Consider the following 26,563-nt stretch of genomic DNA (forward strand, 5'->3'; position numbering starts at 1 on the left):
ACGGAGGATCCCGCACGGTCCTTCCCGCGGCTTCCCCGAAGCCCCCCGGGGCCGTTCCGGAGACCCGCGAGCTCCAGCCCGCGCCCCGCTCCCGCGGACGCGCGCGGCCGGGACCCCGCGGAGGCGGCGCGGCGCGGGCGCGCTGCCCCGCCGGCGGCAGCACTAGGCGGCCGCACGGGCCGGGCGCCAGGCACCCCCGGCTGCTCGGCGAGGGGGCGGCTGCGGGCAGCGGAGCCCAGCGACGGGCACACGCTGACCAGCGGCGGCAGGCAGCGGGCCTCGCGGCTGCGCCCCACGCGAGGCGGCGCCCGCGGTGCCGAACGCCGGTTGCTTTGCGCGGCCCTTCAGAGCGGGGCGCTCGCCCGAGCCTCCCGGCCCCAGCCTCAGGCGGCCGCGCCGCCCGCGGCTGCCGGTCCGCGGCGGACAGCGGGCGTCGGCACCGCGAGCGGCGCAACCGCAGCAGCCGCCCGGCCCGCTCCGGCAGCCCCCGGCCCGCGGCACATGGCGGCCCGGCGCTCCCGGGCCGCCGCCGCCGGGGCGGCGCTTCCGCGCGGGGCGGGGCGGGGCGAGCGCCGAGGGGGCGGGGCGGGCGGCGAGGAGCTGACGCCGCCGAGGCCCCCGTTGGCTGCTCGCCGCCGGGAGGCGCGCTCCTCATTCGCAGCGCTCCCTGATAGGCTCGCGGCAGGACGTGGAGGCGGGCCGCTGAGGCACGGCGCGTCCCCGTAGGCCACCGCGTCCGCCTGGGCGAGCCGTGGGCGTGCGGGGCGTCGTGATTGGCCGCCGAGCGGCGGGGAGGCGGGCCGCGGCGGCAGCGGCCTCCCGGGGCTGGGGTCCGTCTCGGCGGTAGCAGCGGAAGTCTCGCGAGGGAGCGTAGCCGGGATTTGGCGGCTGGCTGCCTCCCTCCCTCCCTCTCTCGCTGGCTGTGAGGAGCTGGTGTTTGTGTGGAAGGGGGAGGAGGAGGCGAAGGAAGGGAAGCAAGAGGAGCCCGAGCCCCACCATCCGCTGAGGGGAGCGGACCGGAGCCCCTCTCCCCGCCCGCTGATCTCTCTCCCCCCCCCCCTCCCCCTCGCCCCACCATGGCCTCGGGAGACACCCTGTACATCGCCACGGACGGCTCGGAGATGCCAGCCGAGATCGTGGAGCTGCACGAGATCGAGGTGGAGACCATCCCGGTGGAGACCATCGAGACCACCGTGGTGGGCGGCGAGGAGGACGAGGAAGAGGAGGACGAGGACGAGTGCTGCGAGGAGTGCGGCCCGCACCACCCGCCCCATCACTACCACCACCACCAGCCCATGATCGCGCTGCAGCCGCTGGTCTCGGACGGGGACCCCAGCGGGGCGGGTGGCGGCGCGGCCGGCGGCGGCGGGGGACAGCTCCATCTGCACCACCACCACCAAGAGGTGATCCTGGTGCAGACCCGCGAGGAGGTGGTGGGGGGAGACGACTCGGACGGACTACGGGCCGACGACGGCTTCGAGGACCAGATCCTCATCCCGGTGCCGGCCCCCGCCGGGGAGGACGAGTACATTGAGCAGACCCTGGTCACCGTGGCCGCCGCCGGCAGCAAGAGCGGAGGCGGCGGCTCCTCCTCGGCCGGTGGAGGAGGCCGCGTTAAGAAGGGCGGCAGCGGCAAGAAGAGCAGCAAGAAGAGTTACCTGAGCGGGGGAGGCGGCGGCGGGGCCGAGGGCGGCGGCGGCAGGAAATGGGAGCAGAAGCAGGTGCAGATCAAGACCCTGGAGGGGGAGTTCTCGGTCACCATGTGGGCCTCGGGTAAGTGCGCGGCGGACCCCTCCCTCCCCGGGCCCTGGGCCCTGCCGGGGGCTCCCCGGCTCGGCCCGGACAGTTTTGTTTTGAAGGGAGGCCATGTTTTGATGTGTGTGATGGGCGCCGCCATGTTCATCGCCAGGGCAAGTATGGCGGCTCCCCCGAAAAGATGGCGGGGTCTGCGCTGCTGCTGCCGCTGCTGCTGCCCGGCTCCGGCGGGGGGAAGGAAAGATGGCGGCGGCCGCCAAGATGGCGGCGGCTGAGGGGGGTGCGGGAGGGAGGGAGGCAGCGCGCCGCTGGCTCCAGGACTAGGCCGCAATGGCGTAGTTTCTGCAGCAGGGGGAGGCGGGGTGCGCGGGCGGGCACACGGCGCGGTGCGGGGCGAACCCAGCCTCCTCGCTGCTCCCCCCGTCCCCGCCCCGCGGCTCCGCGGCCCCCCCCCGCCTCGCGTCCCCGCTCCCCCGCCGCCTCCCCGCTGCCCCCTCCATGCCTCCGCTCCCTTCCTTCCCTTCCCTTCCCCCCTCGGCCGCCCTCGCTCGCTCCTCCCGGCGCTCGCTTTCCTCCTTCCCCGTCTCCCAGCCCTCCGCCGTCGCGCCTCCCCGTCCCCTCCCCCGGCTCCCCTCCCGGGCCGCCGCCGCCCGCCCCTCGGCTCCCGCCGTCGCGCTCCCGCCGCCCCGCTGGGCCGCGCTGTAATGGTGACCGCGGGCGGCGGCCGCGACCGTTATGCGCGGGCGGCGGCGGCGCGCCCGCCCCGCAGCCGCCTCACCGGCTCCGCCTGGCCCGGGCGCCGGCGTCTCTCTCGCACACCGCTGGCAAACGCGACCGGTGCGGGGGGCCGGGGCCAGCCGGGCCGGGGCCGGGGGTGGGGCCTGCTCGCCCGAACCGAGAGGCGCCGGCGAGAGGGCGACACCTTCCCCCGCTGCGGCGGCTTTGGAGAGACGGGCCGGGAGTAGGGGGGCTTCCGCGGTCCCCGTGGTAGGAGCCGGGGTCTGACAGCAGCCTGCGCGGCGGGGGGGCAGGAGCGCCTGCCGCTGCGCGCTCGGGGGTGGCGTAGCTTTTCTTCGGTTGGGTATGAAGCGTTAAACAGGCTTTTAAAATAGGTGCGCCGAGTCCCTGTACTGTGTGAGACCCTATGAGGATTTGAGGGTTTTTTTGTTTTGTTTTGCTTTGGTTTTTTTTGTCTGTGTATGTGATGATTTCAAAAGTAACGAAATTGTATTATGAAGGCATTTAGTATCTGCAGGGTTTGGAATAAACTTGAAGCCTCCTCGCTAGTATTTTTATCTACTATTATTTTCTTACCTTTTTCTTTAAGGTAAGGGTGGATGAGACTTTTCTGTCGGTTGGAGAGCGTTACTTGTGATGTGTGTTTTTTGCCCCCCCCCCCCCCCCCGCCCCGTAACACATTTGGAGTTTTTTGGAAGCGAAGCTGTGTAATCAGACTTCTACGCTAAAGTTACGTAAGAATGAAAACTAACAGTCAAATAGTGTCAGCTCATGTAATATTTAAATTGCTGTGTGGTCATTAAGTAATCGATTGGTAATCCATCTTATATATCATAATTTTTGTGCTTTTTTTTTAAACCTGTAAAGAGTCTAATAGAGTTCAGGTTAGAAGATACTGTTTAAAGTCCTGATGCGCTCTAAACTGTTTGCTTACATGTTGTATGTGATGACCTGTACTTACTAGCAAGTGCTGAAGGAAAAGTATATTGAATGGCTGAATTCTCATGCCTAATAACATGCAAAGAATTCTGGCTTTTTTATTTTATTTTTTAAGATAGGTGGTTATTTAACACCTATCTTTAAAAGTTTTGACAGGGAATATGATACTTTAAGGTATATTTTTTGTGTATAATGTAGCTGCTGCAAAATGTTCTCAGAAATCTTTCCTTAGGAGCTTGATACTTTGTTGACAGCAAATTGAGTTGCCTCTTGATTGATATACTGAGAACTTTCCATTTGAATTTCTCAAATACCATTTGGTAGAATGAGATTTCTATACAGGTCTGTGTATCAGTGCATGTAAGTTGAATTCAGTTCAGTTGCTGTTTTTTTTTTCTTTTTCTTTTTCCTTTTTTTTTCTTTTTTTTTTTTTTCTTGGAATCACTATCCAGGAAAGACAGAAGAGAAACAAATGTGGTCTTACGGTGTGCAGAAGCTATCTAAGATGACTGAATACAAGTAGATATATGACTCATGAGCTAGCAGATTACAGGAGCTGACTGAGATCAGTTGACAGTTACTAATTTGCGCTCTGAAATTCATAGTGCCCAGTCGAATGCTTCCATAGGCTTCTTTGTGCAGATTATTACTTGACTGAAATGAAATGCCTGTATAATCAACGCACTCGATCCTCTTCCCACCATTACATCAGGTAACCCTAATGATTTCAGTGGATTTGCTTTTTATGATCATAAACACACAAGGATAGTCTGGACAATATCCACCATGTAATTTACTGGAGATTGAATTGCACTGATACATTCAACTTGGTTATAGTCTAACCGTGATACAGAGGAATGCAGAATACCTATTCTAACTTAACTTCTAATGCACCCCCCCCCCCAGACAGGCTCAAACCCCCAAATCACAAAGCCTATATGTGAAAGAAAAGTATTAAAGTTTGACCTTCCCTCTCACCCCCCAACACACACAGTTCAAACAGCCCGTAGTAATACCCTACTCAGTTAAGTGCTGTGAGATTTACTGAGCCTGTTGAATTGGCCTTTGCACCTCTTACACAGCTTAGTGAAGATTGTAGAAGTGGTCTAGAGCGGTTCATCATCAATGTGGAAGTTCTAAGGCTTCATTTTCTGTTTTCAGAAGTTTAGGAGGGGGAGTGAGTGCCGGAAAAATTTCAACAGAAGCAAAACTGGAAAACCGAAACAAACAGCCTGCTTGCAAAAGGATAGCTGTACTAGTTTTTCCCCGTGGAAACAGGGACACGTTATTTTGAACAAAGATAGTAGTTTTGCATCTGTATGTTGACGTAATTAAAGATTGACTTGCAACCTGATGTAATTGACTATTTGATTTAAGTATTTAGTGAAAAGTGTATTAGAAGACAAAGAAAAAACAAGGCCATGTGTCACAATAAAACAATAAGCCCTATATTGTTGTTCCTGGGTATTGGAATGGGGAACAAGAGCACTTTGCTTACCACAGTGTGGGAAGATAGTGAATTAATTTCTTGTTACTGTATTCTAGAGTTAATATGCTAACTTGTACAGAGGTCGTACTAAGCTTAGGCAATCACAGATCTTTGTCCGTAAACGAGTATGACATAGTATATCTATTACACATCTTGAAATGTGTAGTAATAGTCTTAAGAAATCTATGCCAATGTGATTAAGGGGGAATACTCAATCCTTGTCTTGCTATATGGTTACTTAGTTGCAGTGCTGTTGTTGGCAACCATTTAGACTTACCATACCTTCTCTTTTCACCTTGGTATCTATGGTGATATCAAACTTGTGACCCATGATTACTTTAATTAAAAGTGTTTAGTTTGAAATAGGAATGCTTTGTTCTGGTTCAGATTACTATTTCAGATGAAGAATGGAATTGTTTGAATTTCTACATGTGCGAAAATAGAAACTAAACAGTCATGTCCTATTCCTTGAGATTTTTAAAGAACTGTTACTGTGGATGCTTCAGTTCAGTTCTGTTCTTGTTTCATGTTTTCTCAATCTTGTCTTGTGTTTTTCCTCATTATTTTCATTGGAGTAGCCTATCATGGATTTGGAATACGGTATATAGTTAAGAGCCCTCTCCAAGTGAGACCCCAACTTGTACTAGGAAAACAAGTTTTTACAAAATTGAATTTGCCTTTATGAGATTTAACTTGAAGCCTTCTCTTTAATAAATATATCCAGAGTAGGTATACAATTGTAACGGGGAGGAAAAGGATTATTAGAAATCATTTGGTCATGTTGCATTTGCAAAGCTAATTCTTAGACACAGGAACGTTTGGTAAGGTTATGCTGAAATACTGGCTGCAGCAAATTGGAATTTCAAACAACTTTAGCTTAATCTTGAAAAAATTGTATCCATGTAACCACATCTGCTTCTGAGTAATGACTGATTCTGTAAACTTTTGGATCTGACAAAGATTTTGTCTTGGCTTAATTTATTATTGTTAGCATAGATACTTTGCAAGTTTAGGGCTGAAATAACACAACTGAACTAAATGTGGCCTGTGGACATTAAACTGCTGAAGTATCCCCTTCTTCGATAGGAAGGACAATGATGCGGAAGTTAGTATGTGATTTAGAAAGAATTCTTGGTAATCCAGGAAGCCTGTGCAATTAAGCCATATGTTGGAATTTGGAGAGTTTATGCTGGATTTTTAGAAGGTTCTTCAAGGTCTATTAAAAAACCCCCAATGTTTTAACTTCTTAAAATAGAAAGTTTTTGATTTTGATTGTTTGTCACTTCTACAGTCTGATAACCATCTGCTATTTGAGTAATTAGTTGTCTTTTATAGTATAAATAATAGACAGGTCATTTAGTTCAATCTTGGGCCTGTATCAATGGTAGCCAAAAATCTCTGGTGATGAATAGGGAACGAGCTTCCTATATGAAATTTTTTCATAACAGAAGCAGAGTATGGTTGTCTGCTTCCTTTGAAATATTAGGAAGATAATGTTTCTGACTCTAGCCTATGATAAAACTGTAGGCTTTTCGTATCCATAAACATTCAGTCTGCCCTAAAATTTTTGCTAGTGAACTTTTAAAGGGTAAGCATACCCTTTAAATATTTTCCTATGTCTGATTTAAGTATCTTCTCAGTTTTGAAAGTGAAATATACTGATATAGGTCATGGAATTTAATATTCTGAAATGTCTGCTAATATCTGGATTATTTAACAAGCTAATTACAGTTCTTTGTTTCCAAACATGACCAATAAACTATTTTGGCTGAGGAGATCACAATGTGGTGGCAATAGCCAAGCTGTTACCACAGTGCCTAGATACTTCAGAGTTGCCAGATACATCTTTTATCATATAACTGCATTTCAGCTGATCTGAAAAGCAAATGTTTTTAACTGTGTGATCGTAAAAACAAAATTTAAGCTTAAATGTTCATCCTCTTAGCTGGTAAACATTTGTTAACTTGGTACCTTGGGGAGGAAGCTCTAGGATTAGGTCTCATTTCTGTACTAGCAAGTATACCTTCTGAGTTCCCTTTTGCATTCCCTGTTTTCCACAGAGGAGATTTAACTGAATACCAATGTGTGGTCTCCCTGCTCTATAACAAAGCAGGAGTTAGAACTAGAGATTCTAGAGATGAAGTCTCAAGGTTACAGTCAAGCGTAACAGCAAAATACTGATAGGCCTTCTTGGGTTGAAAGTTGAGGGTCTTAGAGAGCCAGTGTGTTCCAGAGATGTCAGCTATGGCTAACTTTCGCTGATATTAGTACAGAAATATTCCCTTGAGATACCTGCTTTGAATGCAGCCGCTTCCATCGCTTGCATATCCATATCGCTTGCATAGGCAGCATGAGAGAAATGCAGCTGGAAGGACATAAAACATTAACATTTATTTGAGTAGCTTCCTAATAATGTCCTTAACAGAAACGTAGAACAGCCCAGCTTGGGATGAAAGGCTGTCTTCTGTAATCAGGCATAGGAGGATGTTATGGACATCTCCTGTAACAAATCGGTCTTTTTCTAGCTTTATAAACTAGATGAACATTGTATTGGAAATAAGTATCAAAGTGCCTGGTAGTGCACTTTTTTATGATAAGATGGTTAACTAGTTGTCGTACCTTTAGATGGTCAGCATATCTCAGAAGACAGGACTGAAATCATTTCAAGTTTCTAACAGAAAGCTGCGACATGTCTGAAGGAACAGTGCTAAATATATGTTTAAGCAGAATGCTTTATATTTGAAACTCCGTCTCCTGTACTCCTAAGTAGTTTTAAGGAACAAAATGAAATAGGTTAGATAGCATATAGCAGTTCAGTTTCTTTTCCTTCACTAGCTCCGTGGATCTGTCTGTATTTAGCTTGCATGGGTGTCATCCAGATTACCCTGATGTGGACTTCAGCCACTTGGAATTACTGCCCTGTATTTGTACTTACTTCTCCAGCGATGTCATTAGAATTTGAGGGTTGAGTCTCTGTGTGTTGCTTTGCTTTTGCTGCAATATGTTTAACTTTTCTGATGCATCACAGGAGAAAAAGGGAAATTATTTTGTCCTTTTTGACACAATGGGTGCCAGGACTTCCGTGAAGGTATAAAATGTCAAGCATCCAACTTACTTTATTTGCAATGAGAATAATGGTGAAGTTGTCAGCCTGAGTGAAAGTTTGCTTGGATTTTAGCCTCCAAGCTCTTAGTTGTGTAGGCTTAGTAGGGCATCACAAATAAGCTTGTGATAGATTTGCATATAGAGTATGTTGGTAGACATCTTCCAAAGAAGTGTGGTGTGGTTTTTGTTTTTCTTTGTTTTTTTTCCCAAGGAGTTGATAATATCATAGGATGGTCTGTAGTAAGGATATTCTGGATGCTAAAGAGTTACGTAGTATGCTGCTACTTTTAATAAAATATTTCACTTCTAGTGTGAACTAGATCTTCCATCTTGAAGGATGCTAGACTGAGACAACACTTTAAGGTAAACTGTTTTGTACATTGTTGTTTTGGTCTGTTTTGGTGCAAACTCATTTCTAAAACTGCTTGTATGTGCTGCTGTAGAGATACATTTTTTGGTATAGGAAAGTTTGAGCAAGTGTTTCTTATTTTCACATATGTCAGGAATGTACAAAATGATACCTCCTCTTGTTTTCTTCTATATCAAAGCAACATGTTCATAGTTCTTTATGTTTTACTCCAGTGGCTTATTTTAAAACAGCTGTGGAATTGATTTCTGTTGTCAGGCTTTTGGGAAGGAAAGGCACTGAAGGCTGACTTCTCTTGGTTTTGCCCTTAAAATAGCAAGAAAGCACTGTTGAATATTGGCCCTTTACTCTAGGGAAAGAAAGAAGTTCTTAAGGAATGTGTGTAGAATTTCCCTGTTGACTCATGCATTTGATATGAGGCAGGAAATGAAAGCTAGTTTCTGTTGTAAATGTCATCAAATAGTCAAACTGGAAGTTTTGTGTAGCTGTTGAAATGGCTAAATTGAAGGCAGCCAATCTCATTCTAGTCTGCAGCATGGAGAACTGTTCGCATCTAGCTTTCCAGAAGTTCTGCACTTTTCTGATTCATTGCCTTTTTTTTTTTTTTTTTTTTTTTTCCTCCCCTTTGTATACAATGTCTTTTCTCAAGTTTCCAACTGTTTGGAAGAACAAGTTGTTGCTAAACTTGAAGCTTATATGTGAATTGAATTTGTAACTCCTGCAGAGGCTATAACACTTACCTTAAGCAAAGGTTTACAGTAACTGGCACTGGTAAAGACTAATAGGTAGTGTGTGGAATGAAAACAAGATGTAAAATGGAAAAATGGTCCAAAGTCAAATTTCAGTTTATTTCTAGTTTAATACTGAAGGTGGTATTTTCTTATTCACACTCCTATCTGTGAGTTGGAGTCTATTTTCCTCTTTAATCATGGAACACAAGTGAACTGCTATTTGATCTGGTAGATCAGATTAAACCCCAAACTAGCAGTAACAGTTCTAGAAATAGCTCAGTGGCGAAGATTAAAAGCAGGCATTACAAATTGAATAGAAATTTGTCCTTAGTATATTCCTTTTACTCACTTAGATCTTCTTGTCCTCTGTTTCCTAATTTAAGTTACTGAGTAATGGATAATACTATTTCCTGTGTTTCTTTTAGGGGTGTGTGTGTGTGGGGGGGAGCTTGCCTCATTTCTTCTCTGCCTTACATTTTCCTAACTTTTTTTCGAGGGGGAGGGGATTAATATTTCTATCCTCCTACCTTATGTTTCCATTCCTTAAATACTAGTTGTAAAATTTAACTTTCTGTTGTTAATACAATTTTTACTTTGCAGTTCTGTGTATAAAATGCTTTGCAGAATCCATGTCAAATAAGCAAAGCAGGGGAAATAGTGTAGAGGCAAGTTCGCTAACATTTAGCTATATAGCTATATTCTGTAGGTGGGTGTAAAACCTGCATTTCATTATGGCTATCCTAATGCACTTCAGGAAGGTGATTTGTCAGGTGAGGGTGGAGGAGATTGGAGATTGGTGCTGGGTCTTCCTTCCTGCAGGTGTGGGCTCTGCAGTGAGGAACTTTTCCCTGTGTCTTTCTGGCTTCCATTGTTATATCGAGAGGAGAGAGAAACCAGTGTCCTGACACTTTCTAAGGTCTGAAGCTGAGTAGACAGCAGCAGGGCTTCCACTTGATTTCATTGTAGAGGTTAAGCACAAATCCGTAGGAGGATCTCCAGAGCAGATAGAAAGTAATGTTCTCTTGCTGGCTTGTAGATCAAAGGACTGAATGGTCTCTACCTGCTGTTTACATAGCAGAGTGAGAAGGAGCTTAGACTCCACCACTGGTGGAAGAAGCCCCTCTGGGAGGGCAAACAAACTATTTAGGTTTTTTCAGACCTTTCTGCAACTGCTGAAAAGCTTTAATTTTCTGAGCAAGTGCTGAAGCCCATTAAATAGTTATTTTTAAAACCTGATGACCCTTTGGATGCTTCTGTTGGTTAGAGGAACGTAATGAGCGTGAAGGTGTAAAGATAAGTATACATAACTCATTATGGTAAATATCTGCCACTCCACTGATAGGTTTGCTTGGTTACTGACTTTGTTGTCATCCAAAGTGGGTATGGTGAGCACTGAATCTTAAAGATGTTTGAATGAAGATAAATGCCTTAGCACTGGTTCAGGAAAAGTGCATTGTAATCTTTAAAAAGCAGCCAACATTCTCGTAGGATGGTTGCGGTTATTTCTGTATTTGTGTTAAAGTAGATAGCAATTTCTGCCTTTTTTTTTCCTCACCCACTGTGTTCTGTCTGTATTCTTTATACTGTAACTATATGGATGCCTTTTTGCTGTTTATAAGCAGCATAGAAATCTAGAAGTGCACTGTATCCTTTTAAGAATGTGCAGCAATAGTAAATTTGTGTTTGTAGGTGTAGCCTAATAACTTGTGTGTTGTTTTGATCTTCAGTATGTATTGAATTTGGTATTTTATGTATTTCAGATGATAAAAAAGATATTGACCATGAAACAGTGGTGGAAGAGCAAATCATTGGAGAGAATTCTCCTCCAGATTACTCAGAATACATGACAGGAAAGAAACTTCCTCCTGGTGGAATACCTGGCATTGACCTCTCGGACCCCAAACAGCTGGCTGAATTTGCTAGGTAAGTAAGAAGAAAGGATATTTAAATTAAAATGATTTTCATTCCATTGGTTTAAGTAAGAAACTGTTAGGCAAAAATAAATATTAAGTTCAGTATGGCTTATTTTTCCATTTAATTATCTTTTAAAACAAAGGATTTCCTTCAGAATGAAAACACGAATATGGTATTAGTACCTAGATTTTATCCTCAGCGGATTACATCTGGTCTTTAGTTACTGTTAGGTAGGGAAGGCTGTAAATACATTGTCATGTTACAGATTGAGTCTGTCAATGTATATTTCATGCAAGTAGTATTAAATTCTTCTGCGGCAAAGGATCAGGCAAATGATGCTTTGAGGTTGTTCAGTATGAGAAAGCTAGACTACAATATTTTATAAAGCCAATTACTGTGTCCCCGCACTTTGTTTCTCAATTCTTAAGCTCTAGATATTAAACTTCTTTTTTTAATGGAATCATGCATCTTGCTCTTAAGTGCTGCTGCTTTTTGTGTGTAGGAGGGGTGTTTCGCTCTCCAATTTTACAGTAGATAACTATCTATACTGTGTGGATTTTTGTTCTCATGCAACACAGTTGTCACTCTTTTGCATATTACTACATTGACCTCAATTACAAGGTGGCTTTCTCTTTCAAATAGAGGTAAACGAAAATGGCAAGTGGCTTTTCCCCTGTCACTTCCCAAAGCTCCTGGATGGTAAAGGCCTGGGTGTTCAGGTGACCTGTGGCCACCAGAGGGCAATCTTGAGGTTGCTAGAGAGAAGCGTGGCTCTTGGAAGTTATGAAACTAAGATTGCCCATGCAGCTGTTCATACAGTCCACTTCTTTGTGCACTGTGGTTGTAATAACCAAAGGCTTATTGCTCTATTCAGTGTATAAGTAATATTAATGCTGGTGTTCTGCAAAATTTGAGCACAACTGCGCCTTCTGCAGCTGTTCTGATAACCAGTTTTTATAATGTTAAAAGCAAAGCCTGTGTATGAAACTACTCATTTTCATTTGGCTACTAACTGGGTATTCTTCAAAGCCCCAGTGCAGAATTCTGTCACATAGAGAGCAGGTAGATAATCAGATGTTATTCTTACTACTTGTGTCAGCTAGCAAAGAAGTGTGCTTTAACACCTGTTTTTTCCCGGCTACTTGATGGATGGAGACTAGTTCTGATCCAGCTTCTTGGTTAGATGGATTCTGGTATTAGGTGTGTCCATGCATTCTTGTTTCTACTCTTGCATCTACTCTTAGATCTTACTGTGGTTGATCACCTTTTCTGTTATTCTTCATTCTGCTGCCTGTATGCTTGTAGGTGAGGATTGCGGACATAGGCTTTTCCCACAATTATTTTTCAGTAAAACACAGATTTATGCTCAAAATCTGGATTTTGGAGATTCCTAATAAGAAACCCTAAAGCAGGGAGAAAGCACTGCAGAAGTTTCTGATCTGGAAATGTATTAAAAATAAACAACTGGAAAAAAAAAAAAGACTTACCTGAAGTGATGAGTGGTTCTATTGATACTGCTGTTACTTCGCTTACTAGTGTTGATCATAACAAATGAGTTTTTATTTGAGAGCTCCTGGAAGGCTGATCTAGGTTTTCTTTGTGAAAGTAAATGTTCAAGTGATATTTGGTGTATGCATAGTGTTCTAATTCTAAAATATTACACACTTCTACTATAGTCATGTGCCTAGATTTGACATTCTCACTTATTTTAAAGCATGGTGGGGTGGAACATTTGGTTCTGTTAAGGATTTGAGTACTGAATAGCTATGTTTTGCTATGGAGCTTGGGTGGTTTCTCGTAAAGTGTTTACATGCGAACACTGGATGTTGTTCTCCAGATTGGTTTGGTTACTTGAAATGGTTGCTGGAATTTGAGCTTCTTGAAATGACTAGATTGCTTCTGTCAGATTTTTCTGCATGTTCCTTTAATATTATAAAATATTCCCAACTCATAATAATAATAAAATATAAAATAAACCCAACTCATCTTTGGGTTGTAGTTATTCTCCTGTGAAGAAAATAGTATCAGCTGGCAGTAGTATAAAATTACCACTTTTTTATTCATGGTAGAATGTTGTAGAAAGTTGTAGAACTAGAATTTGTAACATGATGGCGAGACTATTTTGTGTGTGCGGTCTCTTACTGTGCTGTTAATATCTCTCTCTGCAGCACATAAGATGAGACCCACTTTATTCATAAGACAAACATACAGCGATAGGGTAAGCAACTGCGGGCACATTGCCTTTAACAATAGCCCCAAGATGTGCCAAAGCCATGAAAAAAATGTTCTGATAGCTTGATTGTAGATGTAGGAAAATCCCAAGCATTAGCTGTTTTAAGAAATCATCTTTGTTTTCTTGCTCAGCATCAATGACTGTCAAATTTCTATTCTTGCCTTAAGAAGAGGGGTGGGGGGAGCTGGGGAAGACTCCTTCCCCATTAGTTAGCATGCTAGATCCTAAAGGACTGTGTACAGCTGGGGCGGATAAATATGAAGGCATTAGAACATTGCTTGTTAAAGTCTTGATCGCTTTGTGGTGGAGCATGTTGAAGGGACTCCTTGTGGTTAGTAACAAAATTTAAGTTCTAATGTATGTAAATATCTTTTCTACTAGTCAAAAAAAAAAAAAAACTTTGACAGTTTACTTGTACTGGAATTGAGTTTAGAGGTACTGGGAATGTGGTTATTAGTGTTAAAAGAATTTGTTTATAATAAAGGTTTTTGAAGATTTCAAGCATTGCTAGTTACTCGGAGGTTCAGAGTCTGTAAACTCTTTTTCACAAGTTATATTCTGAAAACTTTGAGCAGCGCATGAATTTGAAACTTAGTTATCTTCAAAGATTACTGAGTAGCTTCCTTTGCTCTTGAGTACAGTTTTCGTGTTTCGGTAACATTCATCTTTAGCTGGCTTAAATTTTGTGCATAATACCCACATGTAAGGAAGCAAGAAAACTGGCTAGGAAAATTGCATGCTAAGTGTATTTCATGCAATTGAGAGCAAATTACTTTGGGATGCCTTCCTATTTTCATTAAGTTATTTGGAAGAGCTGCATTTTTTTTTAACAAATAAAAATTAGCTAATCAAAACCAAGACAGATTGACTCTTTGTAACTGTGCAGCTTTTTTTTTATTAAGATTGACTGAAACATTTGCATTGATTCATGGGAACAAAGTTCGTGAGTTTAAACACGCAGGCAAAGCTAGTGTATTTGGGTGACTTAAAACCTTTGTCGTCTGGTAATTTAAAAATACTGGAATTGAATTTTAGTGGTAATCTATTTAGGCAAGGTTCTGGAGTTTGGATTGTTCCTGTTAACAAGTTGGTTTAGAGAATGACAGGGAATGGACTTGAACTCCTGAAGTGTCCTGTAGCACTAGTTTTTTTAAAAAAAATCTATATTTTTTAAAAAAATGCTTAGTAATTCAGCATATGAAATGTGCCACCTAGTTGCTGAGCAGCAATGATGTCTTAGTACAGTGAGCAATTATGCTGTTCATTGAAATACAGTTGTTTTTTTGTGGGTGGGTTTTTTTTTTTTTTTTTTTTTTTTTTTTTGGTGCATTTGCCACTGAGTCATGTATCAGGAATTCTGGACACTTTGGAACTTTTAAGTGGAATTATTGCAGTTATTCCTGGAAAGGCTTTTATACATCCTAAAATTACTGAAAACATTTTGAATAAACCAGCTGTGTCAGAACATTAAGGTATGTTCAGCAGTGAATGGATGAATGACCATAGGTTATACCAGACTGGGCAACTTACAGCCTTCTACAAATTATTTCATTCTCTTTTACGACTCCTGCATTTTCTGTAGCTTGCTTAAAAATGTGATGGAATGAAAGCAAAAAAGAACTTGTGCATTTCTCTTAGGCAACCTTGTGTCAGAATGTAAAATATCAGTTGCGAATGATCTGCTTAAGGAAGAAAATAAAAACTAAAAAATTACTGTGTTCCCATTTGATACATCAAACTCAGATAGTGCGATCCCCTCAAGTGAAATAAAATGCCTCATTCCATCCAAAATTGATTCAAGTAATTTTAAGGGTGAAGGAGTCTTAACAGCTTGGTACTAAAAGCTTGAGGTATAGGAGGTGTATTTTCTAGTAGACACGCATGTCAAAGACTTTAAAGGCCCCCCCCGTTAATGAAACCGTTAAAAAATATCCTTCATTTCTGGGCCCTCACCCCTTCCTCTGCTTGCCCTCTTAACAGATATGTGACCAAACTGGCTAAAGATGGCAGAATACACATGTGTAAAATACTGAGAAATAAAAGGGAAGATGCCGTAGTTGGGAAATTGGTGCAGTAATAGATCCTAGTGGTAAAAGCTTTCCTTTCCATAGCTTTATCTTCTTCTCTTAGTACTCCCTCTGAAAACGTGCCATTGTAAGAACTGCCCTTCCTGTTAAGACCGCCTTCCAAAATGGATAGAAGACAAAGCAGAGGAAACTGCACTGAGTTTGAAATCGGATACCCTCCTTAAAAGTGACAAAGCATTCTGGTCACCTAGATTTATATGACTTAACCCTGTTTCTAGGGTATAGAATTGCCTACTCTTTTTGTTCTTATTGCAGAAAAGCTTAAAGGGCAGTAAACTAACAATTACTTCACTCAAAGTGGTGTTCTTGCATCTCCTGGGGGAGGGGAAATCTTGTGCTCTGTTCCACACTGCAAAGGTCACTTTCTCTGTTCAGTATACATGATAGCTGGGACAAAAGTAGTAATTGTTTTTACCAGAACCTTGGAGCGAAGGAGAACTTTTCCATTTTTACAACAGTTTTCTGCCCTACCGTGACCAAAGCATGCTGACACTGACTGTGGACTATTTGATTGTAGTTAGATTCCTAGGACACTTTATACCACTCCTCTTGTGTGTATTTATTCAAAAGCCAGTCCAGCCAGTTTCAGTTCTTGGCATAGATGAATTCTTGCAGTGGCATAGGGCCATGGCACTCATGTTATTTCAGCTTCAGCAGAGCAGTTCAAGGAGGTGGGGCAGAGTGGGGGTGGACAGATCAGGAATGGTAAGGCCATCACTGATAGATAAAGAGGAGGAAATTATTCTTAGAAATGAGGTCATCGTCAAAGGCAAATGTCACTGCTGGTCATCAGATACCTTTAGGAAGCATGGAAGGAGTTGCCTGAGAGAGATGAATACAATTTAGCGTTTATTTATGTATAGCAGAAGAAAAGATGCAAGAAACAAAAGTTTAACGGGGACAAAAAAGGGAGCTACCAGAACAAGGGGGAAATTTTGTACTGTTTGTCGCTGTTGTCTTATAGATTTCCTTTGTTCCTAGCCTTAACATTACTCTGTGGGTTATTATTATTATTTTAACTTACTATCTCCAACTGTTTGTGGAGATTGACAGAGGTTTGGGGCTGGGGTGTTGGTTCTGTCAAGGTGCAGTTCTTTCAGTTTGGCTAGGTGGGTGAAAGGATGCAGTTAGCTGTTAGATACTTCCTGTATGGTGACAAAGCAGCTTTCATTGTGTATGTGTGTGCATCTCTATATATAATCTATTTTTCAGAAGAATTGAGTGGTTTAATACTGGTAATTTCACTGGCTCTTAATCTTCTCTATACTTGGATAAGAGAATTTCCTTTGAGAGCTGATACTGTCTTGTTGCTGGTTGTACCATGCTGAGTGTGACCTTGCCCCCTTCTATTGCAAATACAGTTTTTCAAATACGAGTCAACAGATTTAGCCTTTCACTGCAGTGTACCTTGGTCCAAAAAGTACATTCCCTAGTCTGTCTCAGAAAGACCCTCTGCAGTTGTTACTGCTAGACACGGCCCATGTAGGCTCACTGCAGAAATGAAAATTCTGGTCTTGCCATCTAAATTGACTTTCTGCAAAGGCAGTTGCCATTTTGAAAGTTCCACCCAGGTATTAACGTGTATGTCTATAGTTGTTTTAAATAGTGGTATATGTTAGAGTTCTGTTTTTGATTAATGTTTCAGGCTAAGAAAACTTGGACGGAGCTGGTAGAGATGCTCTACTGGGTGGGAGCCAAAAGTCTAACCACCAGCAAGAGGGTGGAGCTACCTGCAACAGTGTAATTAAGATCAACAGCCCAAGTTCTAGTCTGGTCTCCTTTTGCAGAAAGTTAATTTTAAAGTAAGACCAAAATCTTTTTTTTTTCTAATACATTTAAATATATTAATTCTTTAAATTCTTCTTTGAGTGATTGACCACATGGATTCCACTCCTTTGGGAGCAGGATTAGACTTCTGACAAAATGATCAGTTGTAGTTGTGCTTGTGATGTACATGCCCTCATGCCTTTAGTGTACAAAGGGCCCAACTGTTTCTCAGCCACTTTGGCTGCCCGTGGCACTGAGATGTATCATGAACAGTGTTTGGTGCCTTGTCTTTTTAAAGCATATGTTGACTTGCTTGCCCATGGAACACTGTTACAATTCTGGGTTTTAGGCTCAAGTTGCTCCCTCCATATACTTTGAGCCAAAACGAAGATTTAAAACCTATCCCTCTACTAGTGAAACTTTGTCATTTTGTAGTCAGTAGGGACACTAAATGTTTGTATGTTCAAGTAGGCTGCTAGGATGATACTCCTCCCTCTAGAAACAAAACTCAAAACCTAGAAAATTAGCTTACTGCAGAAGGAATACACATAATGTTAAGTGCCTGTTCAGACACTGAACTGAAAAATGCAGGTGTATGTTGAATGAAGCTCCAGTCAGTCCCATGTCTAACCATCTAGTTCAGCTGAGATTTGTACCCCCAGCTGCCTGACTGTGCTGATAAATCTTCCTGATTACACTGACCAGGGTATTCTCTCTCTCATTTCACTTCAACAGCCTGTTACAGGTGAGTCTGTCACAACATTTATTTTCCAGAGGTTACTTCAAAACCAGAGGTGAGATGCGAGAATTAGGGACAGGACTTAACACAATGGTGATTGGTGGTATCCTGTGCCAAGACTAAGCATTAACCACTAAAGCTGTTTGCAATATTTCTCAGTACTGTTTCCTCTTTATCTAGTCTGCCTCTTTACAGATAGTAGGTTATAACCTCAGAACGGTGGTGTTTTCAGTGATTCTGATGATACTATGAGCATAGGTTTGGGGTTTAATAGGGCTATCTTTTTCTTTTTCTCTTACTCTTCAAGGAAAATGAAAAAAAGACCCCGACAACATATAGCAAGTTGATAGCGTTGGAGGTAAAGGACATGTTTTTTGGGACCATCTTTGTCCTCTCAGAACATTTATTCTCTAATGCTGTTGACCTGTGGCACTGTTACAGAATCACAGAAGGCTTAAGGTTGGAAGGGACATCTGGAGATCATCTAGTCCAACCCCCCTGTTCAACAGGGTCACCTAGAGCTTGTTTCCAAGAATTTTGTCCAGATGGCTGTTGAATATCTCCAAGGAAGGAGACGCCACAACCTCTCTGGGTAACCTGTTCCAGTGCTCTGTTACCCTCGCAGTAAAGAAGTTTTTTCTCATGTTCAGATGGAGTTTCTTGTGTTTCAGTTTGTGCCTGTTGCCTTTTTGTTGCCACAAGGTCCCATGTTCTCAAAGCTTTCTTCTGTGCGCTCATTATGGCATAACAGACATTTATTTCTATGCTTTTTCCTGCTGTGAAAATCATAGGTACACCAAGGAATCCCCTGTGAAGAGCAGTAGGAAATTTTCTGCAGGTGCCGTAATAAAGTTTTATATGTTTGTCTTCTAGCTTCAGTACTTGCTCTACGACGAGTCTTAATCCTCACTGGAGTGTAGTCAATCAGCTAATCCCTATCTCCCGTTCGTATGTAGTTACTCTGTACTTTCCTCAAAGAGCCTTCGTAAACTAAACACAGCACAGTCATTCTCTGTTCTAACTGGATTGTATTAAGAACAGAATATATTCTGTATAAGAACAGAAACAGTTTTCTGTGTTCAGGTTGTCGGGCGTCTCCTTTAATTGATGAAATTTTTAGATATACTGCTGCTGATGGTGCAAGAGCCTTGTGAACACAAATGCTTTGCAGCCATCCTCTAGGAGCTATTAGTATCTGTAAATGAGAGGATTGTTGAAGTCTGTGAAAGGCATATGATAACTCCCCAGTTTCCATATTTTTAGTCATATCCATATATTTAACCCTTGCAGGGGATTGTGGTATTCTTCAGTTAGTAGTGTACATACTCAGTGTAGCCTGGAAATGCTGAATAGGAGTTTCTTAAAATGTCCGCTTAAAACAATCAAACAAACAAAATCAAACAAACGCCCAGCCACTGAATCTTTTGGTTTTGTTTTATCTGTAATGTGGCTGTCAAGTGTTCTGCCTGTACATGCTCACTTGAACTGTGGTAAGTCTGCAATATAGGGAGGACCTCTAGATTTTTTTCTGAGATACAAGCGATAACCCACAGTATCATAAGAGACTTCTCTCTCACATATAGCCCCATTGGCAGTTTATAAGGGAATCTTCCTGGATCTGCTCTTCAGGAATTCTCAGGGATGCTTTTCACTGTCCATGCCTTCATTCATCCTCACAGGACCCTCTGTTCCTGTCCTCTCTGATCCGTGCACGTGAGGAAGGCGGTTGAAACCACAGACTTCAGCCATATTCACAGGAATGTGCAGTATCAAAGAACACTGTAGCTACATGCAAAGGAACAAATTCTTCCCCCTTTCTTCTGTATCTGTTTTCAGGAACTGTCTGTAAGGTAGTTAAAACTGCTTTGAATAGCCACAGTCATCTCACTCAGAATAGTGATTCTGATTTTAATTCTTTTGTTGAACTGTCTGTAAGGTAGTTAAAACTGCTTTGAATAGCCACAGTCGTCTCACTCAGAATAGTGATTCTGATTTTAATTCTTTTGTTGAAGTAAAGACACATCTCTGTTTAATTCAGACCAAAGAAAACATGAGAAAATCTTTAATTTAGCTTAGGAGGAATCGGTGTGCCATATCTGTGATACAGAATTGTCTTGAAAAATAGTTCAGGAACTTGCATTAAAAATATATATTTCCAGAGAAATAGCATTAGGTAAAGAGACGGTGCTCTTCTTTGGGAATACTGTGCATATGTATGACATTCTTCAGGCATCCAGACAGATAACTGTTAAAGCAGGACTGTTCTGAAACCGTTGCTTACAGAGAGACTTATGAATATATTTGAAACACCTAATTTAAATGCAAGTACTGGTTTGGGCTTTCTGTATAGGCAATGGAGACTATTACTGGATCCCATAAAGTAGTAGTGAATATCCCTGTCAGTGATGAAAAGCAAATAGGTGATTGCTTCTCAGTTGCTAAGAATGGAATCCATGTGTACAGTAATTTAAAGAAAGAATGACTGTTAAAGTTTCTGTGGTTATAACATCGTCTGTGTAGATTCCACAACTTGCCTGCCTTCCTTGCTTCTGCAGTGTCGTCTTCTGGAGTCTGGTGTGGTGAACTACTGAAGAGTGATTGAGATCTACTGTCTTTTATGTCCTGGGGCAGAGATGGGAGGGAAAGTGAAGATTCGTAGACCATATGGGTGCTGGCACAACAAAAATGGAGTTTTCAAACAAAACCTTTTAACCACTGTTAGCGAAAAACCTCTCTTTCCACTTGTTCAGAGGACTAGGAAGGTACTATTAAGTGTCTTATTCCAATCTGAGAGGTCCTTCTGGAAAAGCTGAGCTTTCAAAATGCTGAGGTACACTATTTATATTATTGTGAGGGTTTTAAAAATATTAAACTTTAAATACTACTGATGCATGTAATACTATTGAATAAATCTTTGCATTATGCAAATAACTGTGGGAGAAGAGCTATCTACTAATATTTTCCTTTTTATCTTTAAGAATGAAGCCAAGAAAAATCAAAGAAGATGATGCTCCAAGAACGATAGCTTGTCCTCACAAAGTAAGTGAAGCACTCTTGGCTTTCTGAGTTGATAGTAACTTATGGAGCAGAGTTTTGTATTGCTGTTTTCTTTTGAGAATGAATAAGTAAAATATCTTACTATAAATAGATTTTACTTAGTTAACTATATTTAAATTATCACTCTTAAGAGGCTTCCTTAAAAACCTTTCACTGAATAATATATTATTCCCATTCCTTGTCTTAAGGTTAGTACATCCCTAATCTTCTGGTAACCATGATGCACAGTCCCTAACATGCTGGTTTTACTGTTGTGATATCCTGCCACTCAAGAATACATACTTGAAAGAATATTCTGAAAGCTGTTCAAAGTACGTTCCTAAGATCTATATATCCTCTGCTTGGAAGTTATGACAGATTGGGAATCTAGATCAGGAATCTGCTAACTTTGGCATAGATGCCAAAGTTAGCATATTGGAAGACTTTGAATTATATCCTACAGAGCTAGAAGGTGCATCATCTTGATAGAGAGGCATCTGGGAGATAATGTTTCTGATCCAGTGGGAGCTGGGAAGAATCTGTCTTGAGGAGATGTTGCTAGTCGTCTTGATTTGTATCATCTAGCTTTACTCAGCTTCTGAATAGCTTCTGTTATTTGCCTTAGCCTGTAATGGAAAAAGACAATTACAATCTTACTGACTTCTGGTCTAGATATTGTGAGCCTAAGCAAATACTCACTGCAGATAGCTAGTGGTGCACAGTGGAGAGCAGGAATAGAAGGCTTCTTTCTACCAGCTATGGTCTAATCAATTGTCATTTTGGGCTGAGAAGTCGTCTTTGTGTTTATGTTGATTTCCAATTCTTCATACTGTACATGCCATTAATTCACTGTATTGTATGTAGAGATACAGGATATAGCACCAGATTATCTGAGAAGGAATACTTATGCCTTACAGTACTGAGGAATATTGCTTTCATTTTTTTGATTTACTTTTTCATAGCCTCAACTTCATCTAAATAAGGGAAAAAAAGAATATTCCTATCATCTTTTTTCTCTACTAGAATTTCTAGGTTTGTGTATTGTGACTTCAGCTTTAAAAAATAATAGTTGTGGAAAACATAACCGCTTCTCTCACAGGCGAGTAGGGCCTTCAAAATGAATGCAAATTGATCGTGTGTTTATTTTGGTGCTTTTTAACCTCAACCAGTTCTCTGATGCACAATGAATAGCAGTACAACACTTCCAAAGAAATTCTAGTGCCTGGAGAAGCTCTTTTAAAAAGTGGTAATTCTCCCCTTCTTAAGAAATAAGGAATGTTTAAAAATGGTTATTAGGTTTGAAGAAAATAGCTTTTGAAGAAGCAGCCTGCAGAAATGAAGATTAGCAGTTGATAGTCCCTTTAGGTTCTGCTGTTGAAGTCTTATGCCTCGTACCACTGTGATGTTGGTAGGTTAGTTTTATATAAGCTTGAACAGCATCAGCTGAACCACATGTAGAATTTAAAATTGTTAATAAGATTTCATGAGGCATTTTATACTTAGAGAAAGACCTTTGTAAAACGTATGATAGATGTCTATTGCCTGTCATTAAAATGTAGTATAGCGATAGTGTTTTACTTTAAAATGGTGTAGTAAAGAGAGTTCCAGGCTACTACTGGTTTAAGTTCTAGAATCAAAAGTACTATTCCTGTAACAATGCAACATGTACCCCAGGTGACAAATTAAGGCTTCTGCCTCTGTACCTGAGTTAATGTGAGTATCTGTTGCTTTTAGGTTGAATTGGCACCAGCTCAGAGCTGCTACTACCTTACTCTGTTCTCTAGTATTTTGTAGGTTTAAACTGTAGAAGCAGTAATAGTCTCTTCTGTCTGTTTTAAGGTAGTAGTTACCAATCTGCTGCCACTGAAGGAAGCCCTGCCAGTATGGACTAGGTATTTTCTATAGGGTGTCATGTTTTGGAAACTCTCTTGCTTTGTTGTTTTTTTTTGTTGTTTTTTTTTGTTGTTTTTTTTTGTTGTTTTTTTTTGTTGTTTTTTTTTGTTGTTTTTTTTTGTTGTTTTTTTTTGTTGTTTTTTTTTGTTGTTTTTTTTTGTTGTTTTTTTTTTTTTTTTTTTTTTTTTTTTTCGTTTTGGTCAGGAATGAGGAGGACAGAGAAGAAATGTGTAAATGTGTGGAGTGTTAGGAGGAAGAGTGGCACAGATGCATATTGGTACTTGGAGAATATTCTGTAGTATATTAGAGGATATATAGTGCATTGGGCCTCTGTAGTGCTCCAGAATATAGTACACAAGAGAACATACCATAAGTAGCCATGAACACTATCATTCTATCTTTCATTTTTCTCAGACCGTAAATGCTTTTGTTCAGTTTATTCATTGCTTCTATTAGAACTGCATCTTCTCCATAAGACTGTCCTATTATTTGGCTGCATATAGTTCATAATACTAAGTAAGGATAAGTTTATTGTTATGTTTTGTTTGTTTTAACAGCCTCTCAAATGATTAGTTTTAATGGGATTGCTTTTTTAAATTAGGATAAGGGACTTACCTTTCAGGGCCAACTTTTAAGAAGGTTTTCAGAATATAAAAGCACTTTTATTGTTGCAGATAAACTAGTTCTGATTAAAAAAAAAAAAGTTTTATCTACTAATTAAGTTTCACTGTTCTTAAGGGCTGCACAAAGATGTTCAGGGACAACTCTGCCATGAGGAAGCATCTGCACACTCATGGCCCTCGAGTACACGTATGTGCAGAATGTGGCAAGGCCTTTGTGGAGAGCTCCAAGCTAAAGCGACATCAACTAGTTCATACTGGAGAGAAGCCCTTTCAGGTATGGTTAACTTCCAGGCATGATTACTCTAACCTAGCTTCTGTTCGACTTTGGGGATAATAGTTTTCTTCTAAATCAGATGAGACACTGAATCATCATCTCAAATTACTTGAAAGGCCCCCTAAGCTAATTAGGCTACCCTTTATCTATTTCTATGGCCTTTTGATGCAAACAATTTGCTGATTTCTGTGTGTGAGATACAGTACATATTGTAAAGTAACCCCCTTTAAAAATGAAATCTGCTCTTACTCCTCCTCCTCTTCAACTTATGGCAATGAACAACTCACTCTTGGGACTCGTTGTTCCATTGGCTTATCAGGCTAATTTTCAGTGATTGATATTAATAGTTTTCCAACAAAATGGTATTCAACACTGAATTTTTCTCCACTCATATAAAGTCACATGAGCTTCTGCCACCAGAGGTCCCCAGGCTATTTCGTATGGTATTTTTTATTTATATAAATGTTCTTCACAGTGCTTCAGAGTCTTGAGTGAATCTGCTTTCTCAGATATACCTGTTAAATGTATTTTTTCTTTAGCTTCTTGGAGAAATGAATGTTTTCAGAAATTTAATTCGCAGTCCTCAGTCGCTTAGTTGCTTATGCTGGAGCTGTTATATGTATCCAGATAAATACTGACTGCTAAACATGCTGCCCTTTGCATTCTGAGTCCATCTTGAATCTGAAGCTGTTAAAGGATCAAATCCATCACTGAAATTCGGATGTTAAACACTGATGTTAAACATTGGTTGTTTTCTACTGTAGTGTAGCAAAATGCTGTTTGAGACACAGAATGCAAGCAAATACTTAACCAAAATCAAACTTGAAGTTAACCTCTTTGAAAACTGATATACTACTGTGATAAAACAAGCTGAAATACCAGTTTTTATTTTTTAAAAACAATTTAAAAGTGATGCCCACAGCTTCATTTTATTACATCAGGTTATTAACCTCTAATGCAACTTCTTCTGGCATTTCTTTTTGTGAGATTGAATTTCAGCATCTGGCCTCATGGTTGTATGGTCTAGTGATTCAAAGGAGAATCACTTAATGATTAAAATGGCAACTACTTTTGTTAGCTAATGGCATTATCTTTTCCTTTCAACAGTGCACATTTGAAGGATGTGGAAAGCGTTTTTCACTGGACTTCAATTTACGCACACATGTGCGAATTCATACTGGCGACAGGCCCTATGTTTGCCCATTTGACGGCTGCAATAAGAAGTTTGCTCAATCAACTAACCTGAAATCTCACATCTTAACACACGCTAAGGCCAAAAACAACCAGTGAAAGTAGGAGGAGAAAGTTCTTGAACTCAAAGCATCTTACAGGAGAATGATCGGGAAAAAATATGCCTCCCCTTTGTATATTGTTTCTAGGAAAGAATTTTAAAAAAAAAGAACCCTACAAACCTAAAGGACATGTTTTGATAAGTAGTAAATAAAAAGCAAAAAACCACAAAACAAAACAAAAAACTTTAAGGCGACATTGCTAAGATGCTCTACCTTGCTCTGTAATCCTGTTTCAAGAACACGGTGTTTTGTAAATTGTGGCTCCGACTGGAGGGGTCAGTTCATGAACTTGCATCAAAAAAGACAATTCTTTATACAACAGTGCTAAAATTGGACTTCTTTTCACATTCTTATAAATATGAAGCTCACCTGTTGCTTACAATTTTTTTAATTTTGTATTTTCCAAGTGTGCATATTGTACACTTTTTGGGGATATGCTTAGTAATGCTATGTGTGATTTTTCTGGAGGTTGATAACTTTGCTTGCAGTAGATTTTCTTTAAAAGAATGGGCAGTTACATGCATACTTCAAAAGTATTTTCCTGTAAAGAAAAAAGTTATATAGGTTTTGTTTGCTATCTTAATTTTGGTTGTATTCTTTGATGTTAACACATTTTGTATAATTGTATCGTATAGCTGTAATGAAATCATGTAGTATCAAATATTAGATGTGATTTAATAGTGTTAATCAATTTAAACCCATTTTAGTCACTTTTTTTGGAAAAATACTGCCAGATGCTGATGTTCAGTGTAATTTCTTTGCCTGTTCAGTTACAGAAAGTGGTGCTCAGTTGTAGAATGTATTGTACAGGCACTGACCTTTTATTAACACCTGATAATATGTACATGCCGTGTAATAGAAAGGGCAACAATAAAACAGTGGTCCTAAAGAAAGAATATGGCAGAAAATGATCTGTAAGCACAGTCTATTTTCTTCTGTTGTCCAGAGCAATTCTAGTTCCTCTTGAACCTCCCAGAAACTGGAAGCTAAATAAACTCAAGTTTCCTTTACCTTGCATTCAATTACAATGATTTGTAATGAAAGTACATAATGCCATTTAGTTGGTATTCCCAAACAGAATTGGTGACTGTACCTCTGGGTTTGTTGAGCGACCTGGGCTTCAATTAACAGTAATGGTGGATTTGGAGACTTGGCAGTGTCGTAAAGGAGCTTTCAGTATGCCTGGACAGCAAGTGGGTGGAACGGTACAGTAAATAGCTAAGAGGGCATCTTTGCTTAGTCAAGGTAAGGAACCCTAGTGGTTTAAATGCAATGGCAGCATAAAGTAGGGGAACAGTAGGGCTTGAGTGGTGGTACCGGGGCAGGGGGAATCATCTTTTGGCTAACTTGTTTGACTAGATATAATGAAAAATCTTGGAACCTCCTTGGTCACCTTTTACTTTAAAATAAGAGCTTAAAAGTTCTCTAAAAGAATTTGATGGAATTCTGATGGTCTAACTAAAAGTAGTTGCTACTTGTTTGTTCAAGTGTTCAAAGTAAGAAATTTGCAGATACTATAGTAAAATGTGACAGACTAATAAACGCAAGAATATGCACAGAAATGCATAAGTATTATTTTTT

The 26,563-nt window shown here is 41.4% G+C and overlaps 1 protein-coding gene across 1 annotated transcript; it reads left to right on the top strand.

Annotated features, from left to right (window-relative positions):
* Window positions 1–811: 811 nt before the first annotated feature.
* YY1 (YY1 transcription factor) lies at window positions 812–25,991 on the top strand. The gene is made up of 5 exons (XM_062576512.1): window positions 812–1,773; window positions 10,885–11,047; window positions 20,843–20,903; window positions 23,532–23,690; window positions 24,798–25,991. Exons 1-5 carry the CDS (start codon window positions 1,077–1,079, stop codon window positions 24,978–24,980), a joined length of 1,263 nt encoding a protein of 420 aa, XP_062432496.1. The 5' UTR covers window positions 812–1,076; the 3' UTR covers window positions 24,981–25,991.
* Window positions 25,992–26,563: the final 572 nt, after the last annotated feature.

The sequence above is a fragment of the Rhea pennata genome, chromosome 5, assembly GCF_028389875.1.
Source record: "Rhea pennata isolate bPtePen1 chromosome 5, bPtePen1.pri, whole genome shotgun sequence".
NCBI lineage: Eukaryota > Metazoa > Chordata > Aves > Rheiformes > Rheidae > Rhea > Rhea pennata.